The sequence below is a fragment of the Taurulus bubalis genome (assembly GCF_910589615.1).
Source record: "Taurulus bubalis genome assembly, chromosome: 18".
In the NCBI taxonomy this organism is placed as follows: domain Eukaryota; kingdom Metazoa; phylum Chordata; class Actinopteri; order Perciformes; family Cottidae; genus Taurulus; species Taurulus bubalis.
The window spans coordinates 11,300,873-11,327,717 of NC_136606.1; the positions used below are offsets into that span (position 1 = coordinate 11,300,873).

General features: G+C 40.8%; 1 protein-coding gene across 2 annotated transcripts in view; it reads left to right on the forward strand.

Moving 5' to 3' along the window:
* Positions 1–432: 432 nt before the first annotated feature.
* Positions 433–26,845, forward strand: part of dok6 (docking protein 6) — a gene marked incomplete at both ends in the record, with an annotated part of 40,038 nt that continues 13,625 nt past the window's right edge. The window contains 4 exons of one of the 2 annotated variants that reach the window (XM_079234522.1): positions 433–558; positions 630–718; positions 20,419–20,526; positions 24,222–24,336. In XM_079234522.1, coding sequence (XP_079090648.1) covers positions 653–718; positions 20,419–20,526; positions 24,222–24,336 — 289 coding nt within the window. Of the gene's footprint in view, positions 559–629; positions 719–20,418; positions 20,527–24,221; positions 24,337–26,845 lie in introns of those variants that run through there. The other variant, XM_079234523.1, reaches the window with a different exon arrangement.

Below are 26,845 nucleotides of genomic sequence, written 5' to 3' on the forward strand. Positions count from 1 at the left end.
ATCTGGCTGTGCACTTAAATAGTAGGCATTTTGGAGTAGGCCTTAAGGCAAGGTAGGACGACCAATGCCGATTGGCAAACCTAATAAAATGTTGTTTTTTTACTAGAGAAATGGAGGAAATAATGATTGTCCACTACAGTAGGCCCTTCTCACAATGTTAGAGTAATAAGTTAACAATGGTGCAAATATATATATATATATATATATATATATATATATATATATATATATATATATATATATATATATATATATTGAAAACTCTGTATCCCCGCTGGAATGAGAGAGATGCCTCTACTCCTTCTCTCCATGCGCAGCAGTTCTCCCCCACCCCCCTCTCTGTTTCGGGGATGGTGTGGTCCAGGAAGCGCGCCCCTCCTGCGCTCTCCTCCTCTGCTCTCCTCTCCGGCTCAAAGTGAATCAGCTGACTGAATGGTATCTCCCTCCTCGCGCGGATGGATCGCGCCGCCGAAGCCGGGCAGCCTGAGCGCTGACACAGGAGCAGGTTGCCCACCGCCCGCTCTCCCGCCGCTGGATGTCTCACCGCGCGACCCTAAAGTAACACATTCCGCTTCCCGATACAACAACAAAAAAAGAGGTTACTTTGTTTCATTTCCCACCTCGAGCAGGAAGCGACCCGCTTCCCCTCACCATGGCTTCCAACTTCAACGATATAGTCAAACAGGGATACGTGAGGATACGGAGTAAGAAACTGGGGGTGAGTACTGTTGCACTTGCTGTCTGGTGCGGTGGAGAAAGAGGAGGAGGAGGAGGAGGAGGAGGAGGAGGAGGAGGAGGAAGAGGACGTGGAGTTCCAGTTGTTTTGCCGTCTTCTAGCATCACGGGCGGCTGGATTAAGAAAGAGGCTTTAATTGCTCCATAGGCAGCCGTCCTGCTGCGAGCTCTTCAAGAGGAAAAACAGATTAGAGCAGCACGAGCAGCGGCCAAGTTTCTCTCTGTTCTCTGTGAAACATACTTCTGTAGTCCAGATGATTGACGGCTGGCGTTGCCATGTGGTTGTAGTTGTAAGTCACATTTCCATCATTATTATCATCCTCTAGCCTGTAACTTTATTTTCATTGAGAAAAGTTAGGCCCTGTGTAGTTTTCTGTGTAAGGTTACAAACGGCTAACACGCGTTTCTACCAGAGCTGTGGTTATATAAGGGATAAGGGGTAAACTACCAATCTTAAGGAGTTAAAAGCGCTATAATAATGAGCTAACTGAGATACTTTGTTAAAGTATTTTAAAAGACATAAACCACACCATAACTGACCCTAATAAGGTCACTTACATTTGAGCACCACAGGCCGTAAGTGTCTCCATCATGCTGCAGGGTGATAATTCACACAGTGCTTTATGGATTCTAGGATGTACAACATAATGGGAATACTGGGGATGCCATTTATCACTATACACATTATCATCAGCCTATTATTATCAGTCAGAGCCATACTGTACTTTAACTCTCTTTCAGTGATGATGAATTATCCCCAGCACTGAAAAGTCCCATTGAAATCCAGCTGATTTGGTGTGATGGCAGCCCTTCAATGTGCCTTGATAATGGATTTAAATTGAGGTACAGGAAGGAGAAAAATGGCTAGACTGCGTAAATTGAAATGAATGATATAGATTCAATCATGAGCGCCTTATTGTCTGACTCATAAAGCCATCTGCTTTTGTTCATGCTTCCAGCTCATTACGCCAACAGAGCGGGCACACTCCCTCTCCTTTGATGAAGTGTGATGATGGAGGCTAATGATGTCTGCCTCCTCACATCATCACCTGGCTTCATCAATATTATTCTACTATTGTTCGCTGCATTTGAGGTTGTCTTTGATTGTTATTTAAGAGCAATTGTTGTTGAGTAAGAGCGACCTTTTCCGCCCCTAAAGGCCTCGCACAACACAAGCTTGATGTAACAAATGAAAGCGCAAGACGTTTGTTGTTGTTGACATGCTAATTAGTTTGCTCACATACAGTTGGCTCAGTTTATTTATTTCTTGCATATGCTGTTAGCTAGATGCACTCAGAGAAAGAGGGTGTGTGTGTGTGACTTTGCAAAGCAACTGAGGATGCACGCTGCGTTGGCTGTGCTCGAGGTATGGATGCCATATCTCTGCCAGCTCCACATCTCATCCTGCTGTTTGAGGAGAATAACAGTTTGTGTCCTGGTCGCCCACTTCCTCCCTCAGCCCTCCACCGCTCACTGCCGTTTCATCATAGAAAAGCCATACTGCGATGGCCTCAGAGGACCCTGGTGTGGGTAGACAGAAAGTATTTATCTGTCCATGCTAGGGTTAGTTATGCCAGCGCCGATTCTCATTCTGATTCAGTTAGAGAAAGAAACAACAAAACATGGAGCAGAAGTACGATTTTTGTGTGCCTGAATCAACAGGCACCAATAGAGTACATTTCTGTGATTATTCCTGTTTTTTTTCTTCTATGGGGAAGAAAATACCTCATCATTGCCAAATGGCTTAATTTCAAGTGTTTTGAGGGAGATGAAGATCAAAATGTGTGACACATGTGTGCTCTCACTGGAAAATCAGGAACAAAGGGATGATATTTAGCATTGTGAGTATCAAACAGCATATTTTACTTCATATCATATTTGTCTAGTTAAATAATGTTTATGGCTGTGGCGAGACACTTGATTTGCTGAACAGAGTCAAAACAGAAGGAGACTCAGATGTAGTATCATGGACAAGGAGATACACAGGCCTCTATACTTCTTAGGATTCATCTTCACTAAATTGCAGCCAATTGTACAACATACTGAAGAATGAGTTTACATGTTTCAATACTCTCTGATATGAGATGTTTGTTCCATTACAAACATATTACTTTGAGAAATATAGGATTTATTCATTCCTACTTGGACTAAATCAACCAAAAAGAGCCATAAGTAAAGATTATTTTCATTATTTATTAATCTATTCTAATGTTTTAATCAATTGATTACATCTATGATCTATAAGTAAAGAGAAAAGAAAACATTTACCACCAAAAGTTCCCAAATCCCAGGGCGACATCTTCATATGGTTTGTTGTATCCCAAATCTTATGTAAAAGGCTCATTTTACATTCTGAAACAAGTGTATTTTTTGGCATTTTGTCTTTTGAAGTTATGAAGATTAATTTTCTGCCTGTCTACTCATCAACGTATTGATTAATCCATTCAGCTATGAAATGCAAGTTCTTTAATTTTTTATATAAACATGTTGCCTAAATCAAAAACATTGATGAAAATTGGCAAAATTATTCTGGATCAAAGGAGGAACTATCTCTTCAAAGGATGAGTAAACACGATCAGACGTCTGACCAACCATTTGATGCCAGTAGAGATGCAACTATTGATTATTTGAATAACTATATAATTATCTGCATCTTTTCATGATCAATTGATTCATTGTTGGCTTTATAAAATGGATGAAAGTGTGTGTCATCATTTCTTAAAGCCCAAGGTGACTTCATCTTCATGTCACTAGTCTTTCCCTACAGTCTAAAACCCAGAGACATTCCATTTACAATCGTAGAAAACCAAGCTTTCACTGCCAGCTTTCATTTTCTGACAGTTTTTGATATGATGCTCTACAGACACATTTCAAAAGGTACCATAAAAGGACCACGAGTCAAAACTCAGCCCTACCTGTCAGGTTGTGCCTTCTCAGGTTTAGGACAGAAAGGTCCTGGGTGTTTTCCACCTCATGTGATGGTTTTTTAATGTTTTTTTTTTAGTGCTTTAAAGGTCTTTCAAATATCACATATCAAGACTTTGCATCACAGTTGACCTTCTAATGCTCTCGCCCACTATTGTAATGCTGTGCCATTTAAAATGCATTATACATTATTTTGTATTAGAAAGTAGTACAGTTGAATGGTTCTCCTTATGCGATATTAAAGTGGCCAGACCAACAGCTCCGCCTGAACTCATCAGCATCTGTCAATATGATTGGCTCATTTCCAAACCCCACTAAGTGTGAAGGTTGAGGCCACGAGGTCAGGTCTGTGTTCTTCAGAGTGATCAAAACTACCAGCCGGGGCACTTTCTCTTCATTTTTTTTGCTGGGACATTTGTTTTCTTTTTCCACTGACATGAATGGCAACGATTTCCTACATTAGCCAACTTCTTTGTCTCTTTGTTGGCTGAAGAGACAACGGTGCAGTGTTCTTGAATGCACAAGTAGTCTCTCTCTCCTTTCCTTTCTCACATTCCCCTCCTCTTCCTCACCTTTCCACCCATTCTCTCACCTCACGTCTCACCTGTACTCCCCACACTACGGTGTCTCTCTCATCTCCTCCCCCTCTATTTTATCTCCCTCACCTCATCCCCTTTCTCTCTCACTATTCTCTCCATCACTGGTTTGCAGACAGTTGAGAGACTGAGCACAAAAGCATCCTATTCATCACCCCACACTGCACCCTCCATAACCTCAACAGACTATTCCCCCTCATACAGTGCAAAGACGCGCACAGACATACACACAAATTGGCTCAGTTCACCAGTGAAGAATTGGCACACACATGCACCCGACAAACAAGTAAACAATCTGCTGCCAGAGAACAGTGTGTGGATTCTCAATTAATTTTAATCCTGTGGCTTTGTACCATACTGTATTTTTTGACGACATAAAGATGAACTAAATGCTGAAAATTGCCGAAAACACGTGTCTGCACTCACCGTCACCCATATAGCTTTCTTTCTATCAGCGGGATGGTCTCCTCTTTGACGAGCTGAATAACATGACCTTTGAGAAATGTGTGCGTCAGTCTCACACCAGGTACATGTTTCCCAGGTTAAGCATCACTGTGGTAAATAGAAAAGGTCAGCCGTTATATGAATATTTTCCTCTCGTCTGTCCAACGTTTCTTCAAGCCTTAAATGGTCAATTTCAGTTTGCTGCAGGTGAGCCTGTCTGCCATTCAGTCTCTCCATTCACAAACATGTTTTGACACTTCAAAGGAGCTGTAGATTAGATGTTGGCCCAGAGGTAAAATATGTAATATTTTCAGTGAACGCAGAGCACTTCACACATAAACTTCACACTCATGTTATTCTTGTTAAATTTCCCACCACATTACATTAACGCCGAAGGAATTTCACCAAAGCAAATAGTAGGTGCAAAAAACTCTACATTCATTTATTTTACATACAAACAAATGTGCAATAAGAATAGAACCAGAATATTATGATTTTAAATGATGGATATTTAATTAACATTTGCCTATAAACAAATGACTCACATGGGAAAGGGGTCGCAAAGTTATGTGTAACGTGATAGTTATCTATGGCTTTGATAAGCATCAAAGCCATAGATAACTATCAGGTAATTGGTTATAGCAGCTTTTAGCTTGTTTTGGTTTCATAGCCTACAACTTTACTATTTTGGTTCATTTTCACCTCTCATAGTGTTGTTTTCAGACGCAGCACTGAGCTGCTTTCTGCAAAAGAAAAGAGCTTTAAACGCACTGTGCACTACCTGCCTAGCAACAAACAGCAGACAGACAAAGTTAGCATGTAGCTGGTGATGAAAGTGGAGGATTTAACAGCTAGAGAGCCAGATATTTCCCACAGGCATTGGTGGAGATCAAAATCAGAGCTAAAAGGAGAGCTGTGAGCTGGAAATTAGCGGAAAGACGCTAGCTGGGGGGCAGCTGACATTTCTCTGTGGGTACATGACAATGTGGCGGGCTCACTTTCATTTTGCAAACAGTCATTGGATCAATTGTTAAAACAATATATGTTATAGCAGCTTAAAAAAAAAAAAAAAAAAAAAATATATATATATATATATATATATATATATATATATATATATATATATATATATATATATATATATATATATATATATTTTAGGCTAGACCACCTTACCTTACCTGGTTTTGTTTTGTTGCCCCACAAAAGACCAAATCCCCAAATTCCCCTTCCAGGTCACTGTTGGTGTTTTGAAACTTGGACTTGATTTTTTTTTAAGTATGTTTTTCAGATCCTGAGATGCTGTAGGGCATTTTAAGATTAATAGTGTACCGTCATTGTGTTGAACTGCACAGTTGGTCTAACACTCAAGCCTAAAACCAAGAAACTGACAGACATCCTAAAAAGATACATACTGTATAATACATTTAATAGACTGCTAGTGTAATTCATAATAGTGAGAATGAAATTGAAAAGCAGAAAGCCGCCATCAGAGTGTAGCTATGAGAGCGCCTTGGTCAAACCACAAATCTCAAAGCAGAAAACACATTAAAAATGCATTATGTCTGGTCCAGAATGAGGAGGAGTGAAATACAATCAGTCAAAAGTGTGGTTGTAAACAAATAATCAGTAAACCAATAATCAGGGCTGCAGACGGAGAGCTTAAGTTATTCATCACCCAAACACAAGGATATCGTTTGCAAAAAGATGGGTTACTCCCCCGTTTATAGATTTACAGATGTGATTTGGGGTTTTTAAATTACTTTTTTACGAGATAACAATTTCACAATCTTGGGAATGTATAACGTTTGTTTTGAGGCAAATAACCTTCTGTAATTTAAGGACTGAAAAAAAAGACTGCTGTAGCTCAGCGCTTATTGGAACATTGCCATTGTTGGAATGTTTGAGGGAAGTTTAATGTTTGACAATCTTGTACTTATGTGAGAGTGGCTCTTGCCACCATACAGCAAATACTGACCGTAATTAATGCTTGTAATTTGTTATGAGTGTTGGACACATCGAATTACATTGTGTAATACTCCTACCAGCTATTATGAGTCTGTGTGAATGTTTACTCGTGAGATGAATGTGCAATTCATGTATCCTTTCCATATTTGCTCCATTGGGGAAGATATTAAATATGTAAATACTACAATTGAAGAATAATTCCATTTCGAGCAATATTTAGCCAATTATTCTCTGGTTCCAGCTTGTTAAATGTGAGGATATTTATATCCAAAGAAATATATATTTAAACTGAATATGTTTGGGTTTTAGACTGTTACTCAGACAAAACAACTAGGGAGAAGCTTGTGTTCAATAACAGGTAATACAAAATAAAAAATATTATGTTTTGCAGACCTTTGATACCTGAGTCCGATGCTTAGCTTGCAGTTTACACTGATTCAAGACATTCATTTCGCAAATGAAGCATTTTCTAACCATTATACAATAAGAGTTATCACTCGTATTAAAGTACTTTTTTGGACCCAATGTTGCTCTCCTCCCATCTCCGTCTACAAATAAAACAGTTAATACGTGCTTTGTCTCACTCAGCTGTTTTTGTCCTATAAGTGGGTATTTGTGTTCAGTGACCAGTGGCCTTTACGTGGACAGCCTGTATTGTAATGGTGTGGGTCTGCTCCCCCTTGTTGGCACACAAGCGTCCACCAAAGGAGACGCAAAGAACTGCAGAACAATGGATCTATTGTCCAAGATATTAAGATACGATCTTGCCACTTCCTTGCACTCACTATTAACAATGACAGGCCGTCCAGAACGGTGGATGTCAGGAGATTTTTCACACCAGGAACTGTACTTGTCAGTGGAGCGTAGAAACGACACAGTCAGCAATGTTAGACTCGTAGCAATTGAGCAACATGGATAAATGTGACCGGGCTTGTGCGGAGAAATCCGATTATATCAATTAACAAATCATTTGATCATTGCATCCAGTGGCCACAGTTAGTTCTCCACTCCATCTTTCTGATTGCCAAAAATACATGTAATATGTGGCAGATAGAGGATTTTTAACAAGCCTTGTTTGGTTTATGATTTTATTTTTACCTTGTGGGTGCATGTAGCCTACTTTCAGCTCTTCTCGTGATGGATGTTTTTCGACTTGGTGCATTAATTCACAGATATGCAGGGCTATACATCGTGTGGTCACTTCCTTTGGTTTTCATCAGCTTCCTCCATCAGACAAAGACCTGAAGACAAATTACCAGCCCTTATTGGTCCTGATGAATTGCATCTCGAGCCGGATATGGGAACAACAGTCTAACAGTCGTTACTCATGGTGAAAAATGTGCCTCTATTATATAGTTGCTTTCATAAATAAATCTCTGCCTGGACCCCACTTGAACATTTCACATCATTGATCCCCGTTGTTCCTAATTATCAAAAAAGCTTTTTGTCATGACAGCATGTTGTTATTAGTAGTTAGTAATGTCGAAAACCCAATTGATTAAGTAATGCACCATACAAAGACTAATAATGCTCTAAACACTCTCTTTCCTTGCCCTCACTTAGTGGCATGTTCTCAAAAAAAGCAACCTTTCCTCTCTCACTGTCTCCTGTGTCTTGCCTCTGTCTCTGCCTGAAATCCATACACAAACACATGTCACACCAAGCTGGCGCTGTCCATGACAGCTTTGTGTTCCCAATGTTTTCTGATGAGCTGCTTTGTAAAGTGCAAAGTTCCCTAATCCCATTGAGAGAGAAGTCACAGCTCAATGGAAAAGGACTCTCTTCATGGCTATTTAATCTTTCCAATCCCTGCAGACTCTGCCCCCTGACAACGGACGAGACACTTGATTCAACACCAGAAATCAAAGTAGAAAGAACAAGCACATTATCCAACCACATTTCAATCTTTGTTCCACTTTAGGTCATTCTTTTTCTATATAAAGGGCAGAAAACACAACAGAGCATAGAATTGAAATCAGCTTTAACACGATATATACAATCAATCACATGGGGATTTGTATGTGAAAGAGGTTATATCCATTTAGTTATTTATAGATACTTTCGAGCCAAAATTAATTAATAAAAAAAAAAATCCGATCAGTGAGAAGTTATTTAAAAACGAAACCCATTTCTAAAGACTGTTTCGACACTATTCGTGAAGTAATGTCACAGAGATTTTTCTCCACCTGCTTCGCTGACAAAGACGTGACTACTGTTGACTCAGAATATTTATTCAAGCTGTTAAATATCACATTTCAGCGATATGACAGTCACGAACAAATTAGATTTTCCTGTAAAATCGTGCTGCCACTGTTGTCACAAAGTTGTTAAGCCCTTCGTACTGCTTTACAAGAGACACTTTGCTGCCTAATTAAAAATGTTGTCAATGTATTTTCAATTAAGTTGATGAAATTAAACTGTGTGATATTGAAAGGTAAATGTATTTTTCACCATATTCGCTGCATCTTATTCACATGTTTCCCCTCCCATGCAAGGCTTGGGCTTTACAGTTCTCTGTGGTACTGTAATGCTAGATTGTGCAGATACACTGGAGGCTCACCTATAAAACACCATGCCTAGAGGAATCTATCATAGCTCCATTAACACTTCTGCTTCATCCTCCTCTCCTCGCCTTCCTCCCCTCATTAATCAACAGACCAGCCCTCGGGGCTTTACTCTGCAGCTAAGCTCACTCTCACGTTGTGTGTGTGTGTGTGTGTGTGTCCATACAGTAGTGGGCTTTGTGTTTGTGTGTTTGCATGTGTTTTTTTAATATGTCAGATGTGTAAAAATACAATTCCCAGAGCAATTTTTTCTTCCACTGCTGTTACGTTTAGGACAAAAAAATCAGAGAAAGATCCATCAAAAATTCCTTCAGATGTCGTTATCAGTATGTATAGTCTGATGATGAGAGGCGGTCGTCTCCCTCAAACTGCTCCCAAATTCAATTCAGAGAAATTGTATCGGGTCTTCAAGGATGAGTTGTCATACATGACAGACCGCTTTGTAAATAATGTCTCAAAAGGGGACCAGATGAAGTTATTCTGAGGGAACAAAGTCCCACCTACCTTTTTATATTTGAATCATGCTCTATAATGAGTTCTTCTCCTGCTGTTACCTTTCATCAGTCTGCTTGCCAAGCACATTCAGTACAGTGCACAGCCAAAGATAGCCTCGGCTGTGTCTATGTGTGTTAAGGGGCTTGTCTTTGTCTGTGCTCTTAATTTTCACATTGCGGCGCATAGGTAAACATAATTATGGCCTTGTTAAAAAAATAATGAAATAATACACCTGATGTGCTTTAATTGCAAACAAATAGCCTTGTTGAATAATGTAAATTAGCCCTAGCTGTGGAGTAAACAAGGGTTTTTTATGTGGCACTAATTGTCAGGCTCTGTATTATTTATGAGTTGTTAAAAAAAAGGAACTTGACCTTGTGTAAGTTGGAGGGAAAAGAAATGAAGCTCAAGTCACCCGTCTATGTCGAAGGACTGTTTGTTTTGAGATGAGTTTGTACACTCCACTCTCTTTCTTTCTCAGGGGAGTTCTTGTAATAGTAAGGAGGTGACAGTGTTTCCTCTCTGAGCTCTGGGGTGACAGTTTGGTACCTGTCTAACTCTCATGAAACGCTACAGATGCACGCAAAGCCGCCTGCTTTTTTTAATTCGCACTCCATTATAATGAGCCAAACTGACCTTGAGTGAAGGCCAAGGTAATCTGATCCCCTTTCTATTAAACAGCCTTTAATATTTCCCAAAGAATTATTGTCCAGGGAATGAATTTTAGAGAAGGTCTGCCAAGAGAAATGGAGCACACAATAGTAGCCTTGGCAGTGGCACTTTGAGCGGATAATTTAAAGGTTATAATGGAGGAAATAATGTCTCTTAAGAGTCATAAAACAATTGAAAACAAGAGGTTATTGGAATCAATTATAAAATGGAAGAAAGAGGAGTTCATACGGCAAACTTTTGACCCATCATGAGTTGTAAGATTGCCAGCAGATTAGGACTTTTAAAGAAAGGAAGTTTGTAGTTGGAGGCACACATTGGGGTCAACATTAACTGGTGTGTCCCTCCACACACACACACACACACACACACACACACACACACACACACACACACACACACACACACACCTTCCTTCCTCTAACTCCCCTCTTAATGTTCGCCCACGTCTCAGAGAAATGTCTGCTGGACTAAGTGATAATTGCATTCCTTAACAATTTCATGCGGAGACACAGTGACACTGAATCACAGCCCACTTATTCCAAGGGAGTGTGTTCTTTAGGGGGAAATGAGACAAAACCAATATGACCGACTCCATCGGACCCCTTTCTTTGACATCGAAGAGCACTTCCTCATTTCCCTTCTTTCGCAAACATAGACGTCTCTTCCCCCAGTGTCCTCTTTGATTTGCAGACCAAATGTGGCTGAGTCAAGTTAGTTCCAGGGAGCACAAATCTCTGCTTTTTTTGGTTGTGAGGGAATAGTTGTTGCAGACACAGAGCCCACTGCTTTCCCAGCTAACCGTATCAAAGAAGCCCGAACATCAGTGAGCGAGTACCTCTTTAGAATTAATCCTCGCGGGGGGGGGAATGACTGCACCAATGCATGAGGATTACTGCTTTTAGGGCTTCTGATGAAATTCAAATAACAAACGCCTGCACAAAGTGTCCTGGAAAACACTCTGCGTTTCATAATATCCTGATACACATGCAAGTATTTGCTGGAACACCTCACAGTGGTCTGTGCCTCATTCAATTTCACAGTCTTTATTGATATGATAATCAAGTGGTCAGCGAATGGTAATTGGTGGAGTTGCATCACTGTGGTGGGCAAGAGCTCCTTTTCATTCTCTTACTTTATATTCTCTTCCCACAGAGGCTCGCCGGTCACTTCTGAGGCACTGTATTTGGTTTCCATGTAACAGCCCCTCACCTGACTTAGATGCTAATTTGGCTCATCAGGAAGCCACCGGCAGCACAAGCACCAACATACTGAAGTGGAAAATGAGGCTTAAAACTGAGGTTTGTGCATGCAGACCGTATTCCTCTTCATTTATGGATTTAGTTCGGTTCAACGTTCAGCCACGCTCGGGGATACACTGTGCTGGACAACTCATTCCAGTCTCATAACAAAAATAACATTGCTCTGTATTGTTGCTTTCTTTCTACAGTGGTCTCACTCTGCTTGTTGGCGAGGGTATTCTGCCATAGTTAAATCCTTCTTTGTCTGCGTGTTATTGTCTGTGAACGCTTCAGCCTTGTACATGGATTAAATGGAAATTGGCGTGTGTGTGTGTGTGTGTGTGTGTGTGTGTGTGTGTGTGTGTGCGTGTGTGTGCAGAGGATTGCTGACTAAAGCTGTAATACATAAAGAGGTTTGGATGAGGGATGGTTCAAAGAGCAGGCAATTGTCATAATGATGACTTAAAGCAAAATTGTCCCACCGTAAAAAACATGTTTTACACATGCACTGCCTTGTATGCTGTTGCCAGCAGAGTTCGCCAACCTCATTGTCACTAGAATCAATAGTGGCTCAAATATACGATGGAATAACTGAAGTAAGCAACATTATTAAACTATATGGGTATATTATGGGATTATGATTGTGGTGTAGTGCTTTGTCCTAGCTTTCTTCAGTTTGACTGTCCGTGCCTAGTACCCAAGGATGGATGCCGGTGAAGCCGTAAATTCACCCAAGCAACCCTGTTTATACCATTAAAAATAAAAATATCCCCTCTACTCCTCTTTACTCCCCCACACCTGCAAGAGAAACTTCAATATTGACCTACATCTCCTTCAGAATAATTTGGCTGCTATTTTCGTGCTGTGCTTTAAAAAAAAACCTGCTACAGTAGCTGTGATGGCTGGATTCAGCACAGTGTGTGACATTTTAAATAATGTTTTATCGCTCAAGGCTGTGTTGCCCAGCGTGGGTCAACCATCTTCCTTGTCTCCCCCCACAGTTCCAACAAACAAATACTTTTCCCTGCACTCCAGAATGACAATTGGAAGCACAAAGAGACTCGGCTTGTAGCTTTCCAAGGTGTATATGTTGTGCCTTAAATTAGGGGAAGACGGTTTCTTATGGACGACACAGCAAAAGGTAGTCGTTAGGATCTGTGATTAGTGCTCTGACCACAAGTCCCAAGCTATTCATCATGAATCTTAATGGAGGGCTGCAGCCAGACGCCTCTTTAGCTCTGATCTATTCCAACACACCACTTTTTCTGCAGCTGCTCTCACCACCTCATGGTCATCTTCAACTTTTCTCTTAAGCAAACCTTCCTTCTTTTGATCCTTTATTTCTGTTTCCTTCTGTAATGCTCTCTTTTATTTTTCATCAGTCCTGGCCCTGTCTTATTTCTTTATGTTACGTGGTCATTTTAATATCACTTGCCCTTGCAGTCTTTGTCATATTGGGTCGACGCATGCTTTGCTTTCCGGTCGGGAATCCGCTGTAACGTGTTGTTCTTTATGTTTCATGGCACATTGTGACATTCAAATCCAGCATTCAGCTATATGAATACTCAGTGTGTAATGCCACCCAGCCACAGCCAAGGCCTTAACAAGGAAAAATAAGGGTTACTAATATTGTAATTTTACAATTCAGGACCAATTTGGCTCATGCGTGTTGGATGAGAATGTTCAATCATGCAAAGACAGAAGAAAGAGATGATGAATGGGAGAGGAGAAATTTAGAAGAGAGAGGGTGACGAGAGAAGGGCAGGAAGAGAGGCAGAGATGAACCAGGCTAGGAGAGAAAGTGAGGAGTGTGTGTGTGTGTGTGTGTGTTTGGGGGGGGTGAAGTGGGGGGCAGTGATTACTTGCTACTGAGGTAGCACTGCATTACACATGAGGATTTGGAATGGCCCAGATAAAGTAATCTATGATTAACTGGGGCGCGGCTGGCTCGCCACCCTGCCAACAGCTGTAGTCAGGGGCGAATTACAAAATGATGGGATGTCCAAACATTTTAGATGCGGTGGGAAATATATTTCCTTACAGGGGAGGGAGGGTCAGTGGGGATGAGTGTTGTGTACAAAGTCAAAGGTGACTAGGGAGGAGAGTGACAGAGGGAGCAATGGTGCATTCAAGGCAAACGTTTTAGTGGTCGCATTTGGCAGAGGATTGCTGAAAGGGTCTCACAGTCCTGGGAGGATTTGGGTAAGGGGGAGGCAGGGGTCGTGGCGGGCGAAGTGATCGCCGCAATGATTGCTGTAACAACTGTCCGACAGAATAACAAATCAAATTATAAAGATGGACACCGCGGCACAGACCCCGCCGCCGTCGTCTGAAATTGATTGCCGGCACCGGGAGCTGATATTGTCGGGCCCAGTCTTTCATAGTCCATCAGCCGTCATTATCACCAGGGGAACGCTAAACCTCGTGCAGAATGAGAGGGACGACTTCATCCGCACTACTGCTTGGAGTTAAACAGAAAAACAAACGCAGACAGAACCCTGCTATGTCAGAGTGTTTGTTTTTTTCTTCATGTTTTTTCTTTGTGATTACAAGGTTAAAAAAGTGTTTTGTTCAGAATACTGTGCATAAATAGCTCAGTATTCAACATGCTAAGTGCCAGCTAAATCCGGACTGTTATCATGTTTTGCAGGACTACCTTGATTGAAGTGCTCTCCTGTCTGTTATTGCCAGTATGTGCAGCAGTAATCATCTTTAAATGATAGCTTGTAGATCAGATGAATCATGGTGAGGTTACAAACCCTTCCCACATTTGCCCCTTTTTTTAAAACCATATATCTTAGGAATAATGAATGCAAGTGAGCCTCTGAGGTATTATGATTGTGTTTCAATATTAACTCCGGAGAATTTAACAGGCGTCTACTTTTATTCTGCGATGTGATTAGTCATTTAACTGAAGCAGGCTGTCATTGGAAATCATTTTCATGTCTTCAGACAGTTCCTCAGTTCATCCAAATGACAAGTGATTTTGCCTGTGGGGGAAATAGGCCCATATTTTATTGAGAGGCGAGACAGTTTTTTTTATAATGCCAGAATTTTCCGGGAAGTGAATGGACTTGTGTTTGAGGCCACTTACGGAAAATGACCATGGCTTCAAAGACGGCTCATTACTGAGGTCCGTGAGGTGTCTGGCTTCCTAAATTCTCTACTAGACCTCTCAGTCATGGTTTTACACACTCTCTTGTCTGACAACACCACCTGTCAGTATCCCAAGTGAACCTTTATTTTTTTATTGTAACATTAAATGTCGCCATAAAGCAAGGTTGTTTTATTTGGAGACAGCCATGCTCTCAGCTTCCGTTTGAACCTTTTATAAGAGCCCATCCAACAGTCTGCTTCCATCTGTCTGTGATCATATTTTGGCTCCAATCCTTCTTCCGGTCCCCCCGAACAACAGTCTCAGTGTGGTTGTCGTAGTCGAGCTGGTGTTGATGAACTCGCTGCACCTTGCCAAGTGCCTCCTGAAGTGTTTTCCTTGCCACAGACAGACCTGTCTAGAAGTGAAGGGATTGCCCTTGAAATATTCTCTCCAGCTTTTTTCTGCTGCCTAGTTTACACACTGCCTCACTTTGTGTGGCGACGTAGTCATTGTTCTTTAGTAGTGGAGCATCATACAGAGATTAGGGGTGTCACAATATCTGAAATTTGGCAGTCAATGTCAATACCAGGGAAATTCAACAATTTGTGTTACCCAATTCCATACCACGCAAATACAAATATTGAACAAAGACCTTTCATTTCCCTGGAACTTTGACTTACTCTCCTTTTTACTGTTTGCATAAATTTTTTTGTCAATTTATTATTAATCCCATATGATTGTTTCTTGTTTTTCTGAATCATGGCCAATCCGTTGAATAAAGGATTTGACTCTCATCACTGCTAAGTAGTTTTTATTCTCGTTTGAATTCAAGATTTTAACATTAAGTTCATAGTTAGTTCTATTTGTTTTCCTCGCATTCATTTCTGTTTCTGGTCTGTTTACCTATCAATGAGGAGGACAGAGCCACGCACACACACACACACACACACACACACACACACACAAACACACAAACACACACACACACACACACACACACACACACACATACACACACACACACACACACACACACACACACACACACACACACACACAAAATCGTGGGAACTTGTGTTGGAAAAATAATTTTCTTTAATTTTTCTTTAACTCATTCTAAGATTGTGTTAATGAAGTGTTACATTTTAATGACCCAATCTCATTTGGATTCCAGTGGCCCTGCGGGTTCATCCCACCTCTCAGAATTTAAATGAATGCACAATAAAAAAGGACTTCTTCTTTTGTGATCCTCGTGACATTGCTGAATTTTGCTGTTCACTGAAAGCACTATTGTGACCAGTGGATCACATGAGTAATACAGATTAGTAATTTGTCTTCAATAGGCCGGAGTACAGATGTTTTCATTTGAGAAGTGCTGAGATGGTAATAATTGTGTGTGTGTGTGTGTGTGTCTAAGCAGGTACATGTTGAGTGAGGTTTATGTGTGTGTTTGCAGACGAGGCAGCCTTCTCTGAATTTTAATGAGCCTCTCCCTCATTAATCAGACTGTGAGAGTAAGACCTGCCAATCAGGCCGATACGGGAAAGGTACAGAGTCCAGAGTTTATATTCAGTCATTAGGGGTACCCTGTTGAGAAACTGCGTATGTTAATTCATGTAGAAAACACAACAAACACAAGACAATTGTACCTGTTGCTTACTGTCATCTGCTCAATTGGATTCCTTCAGAATTTGGTGTGTTCTCCAACTTCAAATAACAGTAAAGTCACTGTGACTTCAAGTTTATTAATGTTGTCCATGTAAGCTGGAGGAGCTTGTGTGCTTGATCTGAACTCTGCTCTTGAAACAGTTGATCATAACGTTCTTTTAACTACACTACTTAAGACTGAGTTGTACCGTCTCGAACGTATCTTTCTAGCAGAGAATAATTTTTTTCAAAAGATCATTATTTCTCCAAACTCCCCAAAAAATGTACTTGTGAGGTTCCTCAAGGATCTATATTGGGACTAGTACGTTTTAATCTATGGACATACCCCTGAGCTGAAACATTGCATCTCTTCCTATATGCTGATGATACATACTGTACATATGTGGCAATGTCTCCTGATGACACAAGACCAATGTATGCTCTTTTTAGATATATTTTAGTGTCTGGCTGTTTAAAAAACCATGACAACTCATCCAGATGTATTGGATGAAACAAAACTAATAGTTAAAGGCTCCTAGGTTGAGAGATCAGAACTGGATTTACAGATTTACCTCCTAGACAGGTGAAGAGTCCTAGGAACTATCTTTGACTCAGAACTACACCTCAAGTCACACGATCAGTTTTCTTTTTATATAATCTGAAAAATAAATAGCTAAAGCATAGCAATTCCTCTTCTTAATATAAAGACCCCAAAAAATCATCACACTTTTATTTCTAGCAGACTGGTCATACTACTGGTAAAACAAACAAGTAGTATAACTAATTATGGGTATAGGCATATAACTATATAAAGTGAATCAAAGCTTTAAGATGCAAAGAACCAAACAAGGAATGTATCAATCTCATGACAATGTCTATGCATTGCATTGGATATTGTTTCCAAACTATAGTCTACTTTGTGTGATTGATCAAAGGTATAGCACCACCATTTTCTTCAACTGTCTTCTTTGTTTTTTTCTGGAACCGGTGGGTTGGATTTCACTGAAAAGCAATGTATTCTACACTGTTCTGGAATTAAATGAGTCGCACCTAACCAGCAGAGAGTCCCATTCACTCCTGTGCAATTACAATAAGTGTTAGTGTCTCTGAATAAGATCCACCGGGCAAAGAACAGGACTGCCTTGACAAAGCACTGACAACTGTGGAACATGCAAAATGTAGCCCTCTCCATTCATACCCCCTAGTTCTTATTATGCATAAGCTATCTCACTGAGCTTGCTTTTGTGCTGGTATAATTACATAATCTGAGCACTCCTAGGGTGAATTACTTTGTGTGCGGCAAGCAGGCAGCATTGCTTTGACTAAAGCTCCCAAAGGGGAATTGAGGCTAGCTTTAATTTTACTGTTTAAAAGTTGCACATGTGGTAATGGCCATTGTCAAAAGGTTTTCACATAGTTACTTGTTTTTCTGTCAAAGCTGCAGTTTTGTTTTGTTTTAATAGGCGTTTTCATAGACATAAATACAGTGTTTTCAATTTTGAGTAAGATTTTATTGCCCCTTTGTTTCCTTAATTCTCCTTACTTTAAAGCATTTCATGTATGGTGGGTGTAGAGAATGGTCCACCATGCATAAGAGGGTGTGTTGTGCACTACTGTATTTTGTTGTTTGCTGTTCATAATGGACCTGGGCAACACTTAACTAGAATGGAGGCCCATCAAGGCAGCCCCATCAAGGCAGACCGATAAGGACCGAGGGATCCACTCTAGTCAATTACTGCAAAGTGCCAAGTTCAACTCAGTGGGATTTTTATGAAGTACACCGGCTGAGTAAACAAATTAATCGTACATCCACGGTTCCCAAACACAACCACGCGGCCCAGGGCAATCATACATCAGACAGAGTGATAGCGGCTGTCGGCACCAGGAAATAGAAGGGCCCCACTATTAAAGATAGGCAACCACATAGGACTCATAAGCTACTGGCCATCACACTTATTCTGTCTCTCAGCTGCACTGTTGTATATGTTTGGGCTTTTTACACCTTGACGCTGGTTGTGTCAAGAGAAAGGTTATATTTTGGAATTCTAAAGTATTGCTTTGGGGTAATACAGTGGAATGAGGTGTATGTATATATATATATATATATATATATATATATATATATATATATATATATATATATATATATATATATATATATATATATATACCCCCTCAGGGATGTTGCTGTCTGAAGAAAGGCATCTATCTACAACTGTAGCTATCGGAAATTTGTCATATAAACTGAAGGATTAAGTATTTCTTTATGGGTAAAGGAAATTCCCTTTAATCATTCAAAAGCTGCCCATTGCTAAAAAATGTATGGAATCAAAGCAGAAAATAGGACTGTTCCTCTTAGCTCATGAATGATGAATACATTGTCTTCTAAAGACTGCTAGTAATTGAGGGTAAAATGACAGATGTACACATACATATTTTTCGATTTTGTGTGTTTACATGTGTGTGTTTATATGCATTAATTTGTGTCCCTCTTCCTGATTTGACCTTGAAGTATTCCAAGATGCAAAATCCTGTATTTGTGTCATCTTCAGCTGGTGGATAGGCCAGACTGTGGTCCAGTAATCAATACAATGTATAGTAATCTGAGAGAGAGCGATAGAGAAAATGTGAGAGAGATAGAAAGAGAGAGGCTTTTTGTCTGTGTGTGGCAAAAAATAAAAATTGACTTCAGGCTGAAACTAAGTTGTTCAGCCTGTAAAGCAGAGTGTAGTTTGCTCAAAGCATCTTAGGAATATGAGTTTTTTGGTGTTGAACACTTCACGCTCTAATTTCAATTCTGGGACAATATTTGTTAGTGTATGCACGTATTCTGAAATGCAGTTTAATGTCTACAGTTACAGCCCATTTTGGGGCTAATAAATAAACCAGGGAATTCACTTATAAATTTGGGAAATAAATGAATCATTGAATCAATCAAATATCCAGGATCCGGGATATAAATTAATAAAAAAAGGAATCTCAATAAATCAAATGCTTAATTTTTACGAACCTACATTCCCCGAAGTTAAAATATGTTTACACATTTAATAGATCTTTCCCTTGTGTACTTTTGATCTTCTATATTCCTTTAGCATATGCTGCGATGCAAATTTGGTGGACGTAGCTTTATGTTTTAAGACTGGTGAGGATTCTGCCATTGACACTCAGGAAATCAAACCAAATTATCAGTGTTTCTTGAAAATGAATGCACCTAAATGCACAACCAATGATGTATTTTTTTCTTCTAATCCTTCGTCTCTAAAGTTATTTGTTAGAAGTTATTTAATTTATTTTGAAGGTGCAATCTGAACGGCCTATGAGCCCATATTACCTTTTATTTCCATTTTCATATATGCAAAAAAATCATAGGAATAGTATTTGGAGTTGCTATTGACCTAGATCAAAGCATTTAAGTCCCAAAACTCTGACAATGCATCAGCTGTCAGACATGCCAGTGTATTGTCTAAATGCATTATTAATGAGCTCATAACATTTGAATGAGATATATTCCAAAGAGATGTATTTTCAGATGTATTTGATTTATGAGGCCGACTGGTTTGATTTCCTTTCCCAAGATGTCTATTTGGTGCTTTTCCTGTCTTCTTGACATTCAGCTTGAATAAGTATGTAAGGAGGGTGAGCATCACTTTACTCTGCATGTACTTTATGTCAGTGCTTCCCGATATAAACAACATGAATGAACCCTAAGGCCAATCTAAGTTTAGATCAATGGGAAAACATTCCTGCTCAAGTATTTCATTGCTTTGATGTTTTTGCATTTTGCTGAGGTGGCTTTATTGATTAATACTAAACTTGAATTCTAGGATGGTAACTGGCATTAATTTCTTCGCTCTCAGCTTTGGTAGAGCAGGTGTTGATTTTTCTGTCCTGTTTTGTCACATTTAGTTTTCCTGGTCTATTATGTTGTGGTTATAGTCAGTTTGTGTTTGTCTGTATCTGCAGTTACTGAAACACATGTCTTTGCTCCAGGAGAGTTGTGCTTCAGTAACGGGGCTGCCATCGTTCTCTGTTGTCAGATCTTCCGGAGGTGTTGGCTGGTGTTCAAGAAGGCCTCCAGTAAAGGTCCGCGGCGGATAGAGAAGTACCCGGACGAGAAGGCAGCCTACTTCAGGAGCTTCCACAAGGTACACACACAGGATTACATTCTGATTTTGATAATGTATTGATTTACCTTTTTTTAAATACTGCACAGCATTAGTCACAACAATATTAGAGCTGAAATTATTAGTCAAATATTCCATTAGTTAATTGATTAGAATAGAAGATTCATCTGCAACCATTTTCATGAAATGTCATGGCTGCAAATAGTATTTGCATTGATACATTTCCCAATTATTTTTCTGTTAATAAATGTATCTATACACTTTTAGGAGAGAGAGAGAGAGAGAGAGAGAGAGAGAGAGAGAGAGAGAGAGAGAGAGAGAGACTAATGGACCTGATGTCAGTCAATCCTTTGGTCAATCAAGATTATGCAACATGTAATGACCAGTTTTTCATAAAGTTACTAGTCAATATTCCTAATCTCCAGAGTGTTATTCCTAATGGGAATCCCTTTGGGAGCAATCTGACCTTTGGTCTCATGCCACTATCAAGTCGGATAATGCCATGAATATATAATACATATATGGCATTCAAAAGTAGTTTTTCTTGAATACCAAAAAGAGATTAAACCTGGTGCATCACTGCCCAGGGACCGGTTGCTGGCGGAGTCTAAATGCTACTGACATTGGCTCATCAGACAACAGCCAAGATTTTAATTAATTAGCTTTAGCTGATAACATCTGACACCGATGGTCGCCAACCAAAAATTAGTAGCCTGGTCTTGTATTAAGACAGTAGATGTATTCTCTCAAAATATAAAGAAACGTGTTCCAGTAACATTGTGAATTTTATTTATTTTAAAGAAAGTGACGCAGTAAAATGCAGCACTTGTTGTATACGATAAGGTCACTCAATGTGGTTGTTTTTTACATAAATACATTTTTAAAGAATCCCTCGGTACTGTATTGCACACTCCTATCAATAACCTGTTTTTCATCCATTGGTCACAGATGATAGAATTAAAGATCCATTTAGACACTTTTCGCTACTTTATCATCTCCTCTGGGGCCCTTACCCTCCCTTTTGAAAGTAATAATCCAGTATATAATATATCTCTCCCCGCCTCTTAAGCCCTTTGAAATTCTCCATTTATGACTCATTATCATGGTGATTGGAGATGATGTTAAAAGGAGTAGGACCGTGAACAGAGTCTTACAGTAATGAGAGGAGATAACAGTAGATGATAGGGGACTTTGGCACCCGGTTTCCTACGTGGCTGTAGTTTGAGTTGTCTGTAGCATTACTGTAACCATGTAATTATGAATTTCTCACTGGCTAGGCAGAGGTTTAGAACCACTTTTCAGTAACATTCAGTTAGCATCCCTGGCTGCTCCAGTATCAGCCATGTATGGTGAACGAAGCGTCTCCCTGCCTATACTGCATCATGCTGTCACACTATAGGCGTCTTGTGTGGCTGTAACTCCCCCCCACACCCTTACCAGAGGCATCTCATACACCCTGCGCCAGAGTGAGCGATGAGCGCACACATGCACCAGTGCGCCTGGTAATGCATCGCCACAAAGATCAAGAAAGGTCCCGTCTGAGGGCTTCATTCAACGCTGCAGTGCTTTGGGAGGAAATAGGCTGCACTGGTGGCTGATTTACAGAATCAACACAAAGGGGATTGGCTTTCTATTTTCTCACTCTCTCTCGCACTCTCTCTCCAAGGCACTGGTCCACACAGTAAAACAATCCCTGAATATTTTTTTGAAATATTTCTAGCCCTGTTAAAGGTTTTTCTGTGTGCTTCACTTTTCGAGCTCTCCTGAGCTCCTGACAGAGGCAGTAGAGAGATGGAGCTGTATTTAAATGCTCAAACACAGTATGTCCATATGGAAGCAGGTGGTTTTAGTCACACTAGTGCAGTCGGTTGGTTGGTCCACCACTTTAGAGGGAGTAATATCTCAACAATTGGATGGAGTGCCATGCATTTTTGTACAGTCATGGACCACTCAGAAGGTATTGTGATCCCTTCAAAATGGGTCCAGTACTTTGGTACCACTTAATATGCTAAACTAACGACATTCCCTTCATTTGTGCCAATTATCAAGAGTGAGCATGCCAACACACTGAACTACAGCATTGTTCAAATGACCTGCTAAAAATCATCATGTTAGCATTGTCCTATTAAGCATGTTAGCAAGCTGACACATAACTGTCAAAAAAGCTCTGAGCCGATTGACCCATTCAAATCAATGGCCCATTGAGCCCTGGCTATGTGATGGCTCAACGCAGGATGACATCGGGATACGTTTTTTCCAAAAGTGGATTCTGTCTCAACTTTTTTCCGCTGTAGGCCGCTGCATTTTTTATTTTTTACCGGCATCCCCTGCAATAGTCCTAGCCTCAACACACATTCAAAGGAATGGGACGCCTGCCGTTTTTACTGTAACATCTGATTTGGTTTGAATGCAGCCTTCTTGATATGAGATTGAATTACAGCTTTGAATAAACAAGAAGATGGAGAGGAATGGGGAGGAGAGGAGATGAGATGAAATATAAGTCTCATCACAAATGATTCACTTTGCCCAGACTCTCGCGCCTCGGGCTGGAAATGCACACACACACACACACACACACACACACACACACACACACACACACACACACACACACACACACACACACACACACACACACTAAACCATGCACAGTTACACAAACAGAGACAGAAATGAATGGCTGGTGGAATTCACGGCTCAGAAATTCCCACAGTTGATGCTTGCTTTGTAGCAGTTATATGTATGAATGGTCTGCCTGAGGACAAATACATACGGTATCCTCACAGGGACAAAACATAATCACCTCATCCCATATCAAATATTTAGATACTATCTTTGAGGATGATAAGAAATTACACATGGTAAACTTTCATATTACCCATAGCCTCTTCTCTTTGTATTTCATGCTTTTAAAAGTCTCTCTATGTAACTTGAATGCTGAGCAGAGGATATCTGACAATAGAGGGGAAATGTACAATCTGTAGTGTTATCGAACAAAGATCTGTAGTCCACATATGTTGTGTGCGTTATTAGGTCTGGGCTTTTAACCTTAAACAGTCCAGCTTTACTATACGGGCAGTGAGCCCAGCTAATTCATTTCCAACAGTCTGGCAAAGGGCCCACAGTTAGCACACAATGGACTACAATAATGTAATGGGCCTTATCTCCCAGGCAGAGTGAACACAGCGGAGACTGTTGAACAAAATGGCCTGTAAATGCGGGTGATATTCAATTAAATGTAATCTTCTCTTTTTTTTACCATCCGCGATCAATATCATGGTAAAGTGATTTAGATGATTTTGATCGCGCACTCCCAACCCCCCACCACCCTATTGACTGGAAAATCACTTTTAAGGAGGCACTTGAACAGTGGATACACAGTGTATACAGGATGAGCGTCAGGTCACATTTATTCATAAAGTGCTTTTAGCGATGCATTACATACGACACCAGCAATCACTGTGCTGCAAAAAGACCTTGAAAAGATCTTTTTGTAATCAGTGGGGGAAAAAACTGCCATTGTTTATCTATCCCTTCAGATCCCCCACATTTCTGTTTTACTTTGCCATCCGTTATATGCTAAGCCTCTAACTACTATTGCACTTTCAGCGAAGTCAGTGCAAGATGGTAATTAAGCCTTCGCTGGCGCTGCTGCTGCTCCTGGCTGTGTTCATTCAAAGTAATGTGCTGCTGCCACTCTTTCCTTCTCCTTTTAGATCACTGAGCTCCATAACGTAAAGAACATTACCCGGATGCCGCGGGAGGCAAAAAAGCACGCGGTGGCGATCATTTTCATCGACGACACATCCAAGACATTTGCCTGTGAATCAGGTAAGTGCGTTTTCTCCAAATTCAGATTTCAAATGAGTCTTTTTAGCCACAGTCGACTCGCTGGGGAGCCAGGGAAGTTCTGACTTCTTGGTTAGTTTTTATTTATTGCAAGCAAAGAAATGAATGTGTGTAGGGATATGCTGCATGAGAAGTGGAGGGGTGGTTTGCGAAAAGTTTGTCAAGAAGTGGAGGAAGAATCAACTTCAGGCAGAGGGAGAGAGCGAGGGAGTGAGGTGAAAGAGGTTGTGGAGAATTGGGGTTTAGCCAAGTGACGCTCATTTGCCGCTATTTTAAGAAGAGGGAGGATCTGTTCAGAAATATTGATTTTTTTCATACCACAGGTATGAAAAACTATATTGGGCATTGTTTGCGGTGTGTAGCAACCCAATTACGGACTGTAACAATAGAGATTGCCTCTAATACGTGGACAGGAAGCCAAAGAGGCACATCATCAGCACATGGTTGGTTAAGATTTAACAGTCTGTTTTGTAGGTGCAAATAATAATGGAGCTGGGTGTAGAGGAAGCCAAGGGCGAGATAAGGCGGATGCACCTTAATGTGCTGCCGCAACACAGAGGAGAATGGACGTCTCCATCTTAACTCCAGCCTCGTGGATGTGTGTTTGTGTGTGTGTGTAGCAGTAAACATCCGGGGAAATATTATTGAACTAAGAGCGGTGAACTCTATCTTGCCTTTACTTTCCAACTCTCTTGGCTCATTTCCATGCCCACAGCCCCTCCCCCCACACCACCATATGGATGTCTGTATCACTCTGTGTCCATGACCTATCAGAGTCCTTCACTTCCTGGAAGCCCCTTACATTTATACCCCTTACTCCCCGCAGTACCTTGTGTGGACAGTATGAAGAAATGCATGATGTTAATGATTTTTAAATGTTACTATTAATCTAAATCCAGGTACCAAATTCTCATCCATTTTTGTAGTGAAATTGTTCTTTTTTAAGGCGTTACGTGCTGATAGTAAGAACGTACAAAAGGATTACAGAGCTGAATATCATTTGCCGGGTCCAGCTGGGTCACGTTACATGAGAGCTTCCCTACCTGATACATCGGATGCTAATCTGGCATGCAGCCTTCCCACTACTGTGCGATGTCAACGGGAGTTTGGATCATCAAACTGAACCTGGCAGTTGGAAAGCAAATCTCAAACTTATTTGAGGGCCGCCATCAAAAGAAGACAAATTATTTTGAAGTGTTGACTGTTTTTTCAAAGAAAAAAAAAGTAATTAGGTCGCATGATAATCTCTTGAGATATATATATACATAGAACTTAGTGGGCTGTCAATGAAACACTGAACAAAAGACGGTAACAGATCAGACAGTGTGTTTCGGGTGCATCTGTCAAACATACACTGTAAAAACATTCAATTCAATTCAACTCAGTTTATTTTGTATAGCCCAACATCACAAATACAAGTTTGCCTCGGAGGGCTTTACAATCTGTACACATGACATCCCTGTCCCGGGACCTCACATCGGATCAGGAAAAACTCCCCCAATAAAGATAGTAAAAACCCTTTCACAGGGAAAAAAGGGGAAGAAACCTGAGGGAGAGCAACAGAGGAGGATCCCTCTCCCCAGATGGACAGAAGCAATAGATGTCATGTGGCCAGAATGAATAACGTAACGGAGTTACAGCACATTCAAATGAATGTGACAGAAATGATTCATATAATGAGTAGTATGCATGGTCCATGATCCAGATAGCCACGACCCATTAAGCAGAAGGAGGAAGAGAGGAGGGGCATCCCAGGGGCAGTGGGAGGAGAAAGCAGGGCCATGGCAGCTGGCAGGACCGGCTCCAGGCCAGTTGCATCAGCAGGGCCATGGTTGCATCAGCAGGGCCAGGGGGGAGGACCGGGTTCCTCCCCCTGGTTCCAGGCAGCCACGAATCCATGGAAAAAGAAAGTAGAGTTAGTAATATGCATTGAAGAGACAATCATTTATCCAGAAGGAGAGAAATAAGAGGTGAAGAGGAGGAGAGGAGGAGCGAAAGAGGAAGAGAAGGAAAGGAGGAGCTCAGTGTATCCTAAGATGTCCCCCAGCAGTCTAGGCCTATAGCAGCATATCTAGGGGCTCGACCAGGGCAAACCTGAGCCAGCCATAACTATACACTTGTTTAAAGGGGGGGGGATCCTGACGGAATCAGGCTGAATCACGGGATGGGTGTCCTCGTGAATCGCGAGGGGAGTTGTCTGACTCTCCCTCTCCTGACGGAGTCAGCTCTAAGTATAAGCGCTATCAAAGAGGAAAGTCTTAAGTCTACTCTTAAATGAGGTGACCGTGCCTGCCCCCCGAACTGAAAGTGGAAGCTGATTCCACAGAGGAGGAGCCCAATAACTGAAAGCTCTAGCCCCCAACCTACTTTTTAACACTCTGGGAACCACAAGTAACCCTGCATTCAGTGAGCGTAATGCTCTCGTGGGGTAATATGGCACTATAAGGTCCTGCAGTGATGGTGCATCACCAGTTAAGACTTTGTAGGTAAG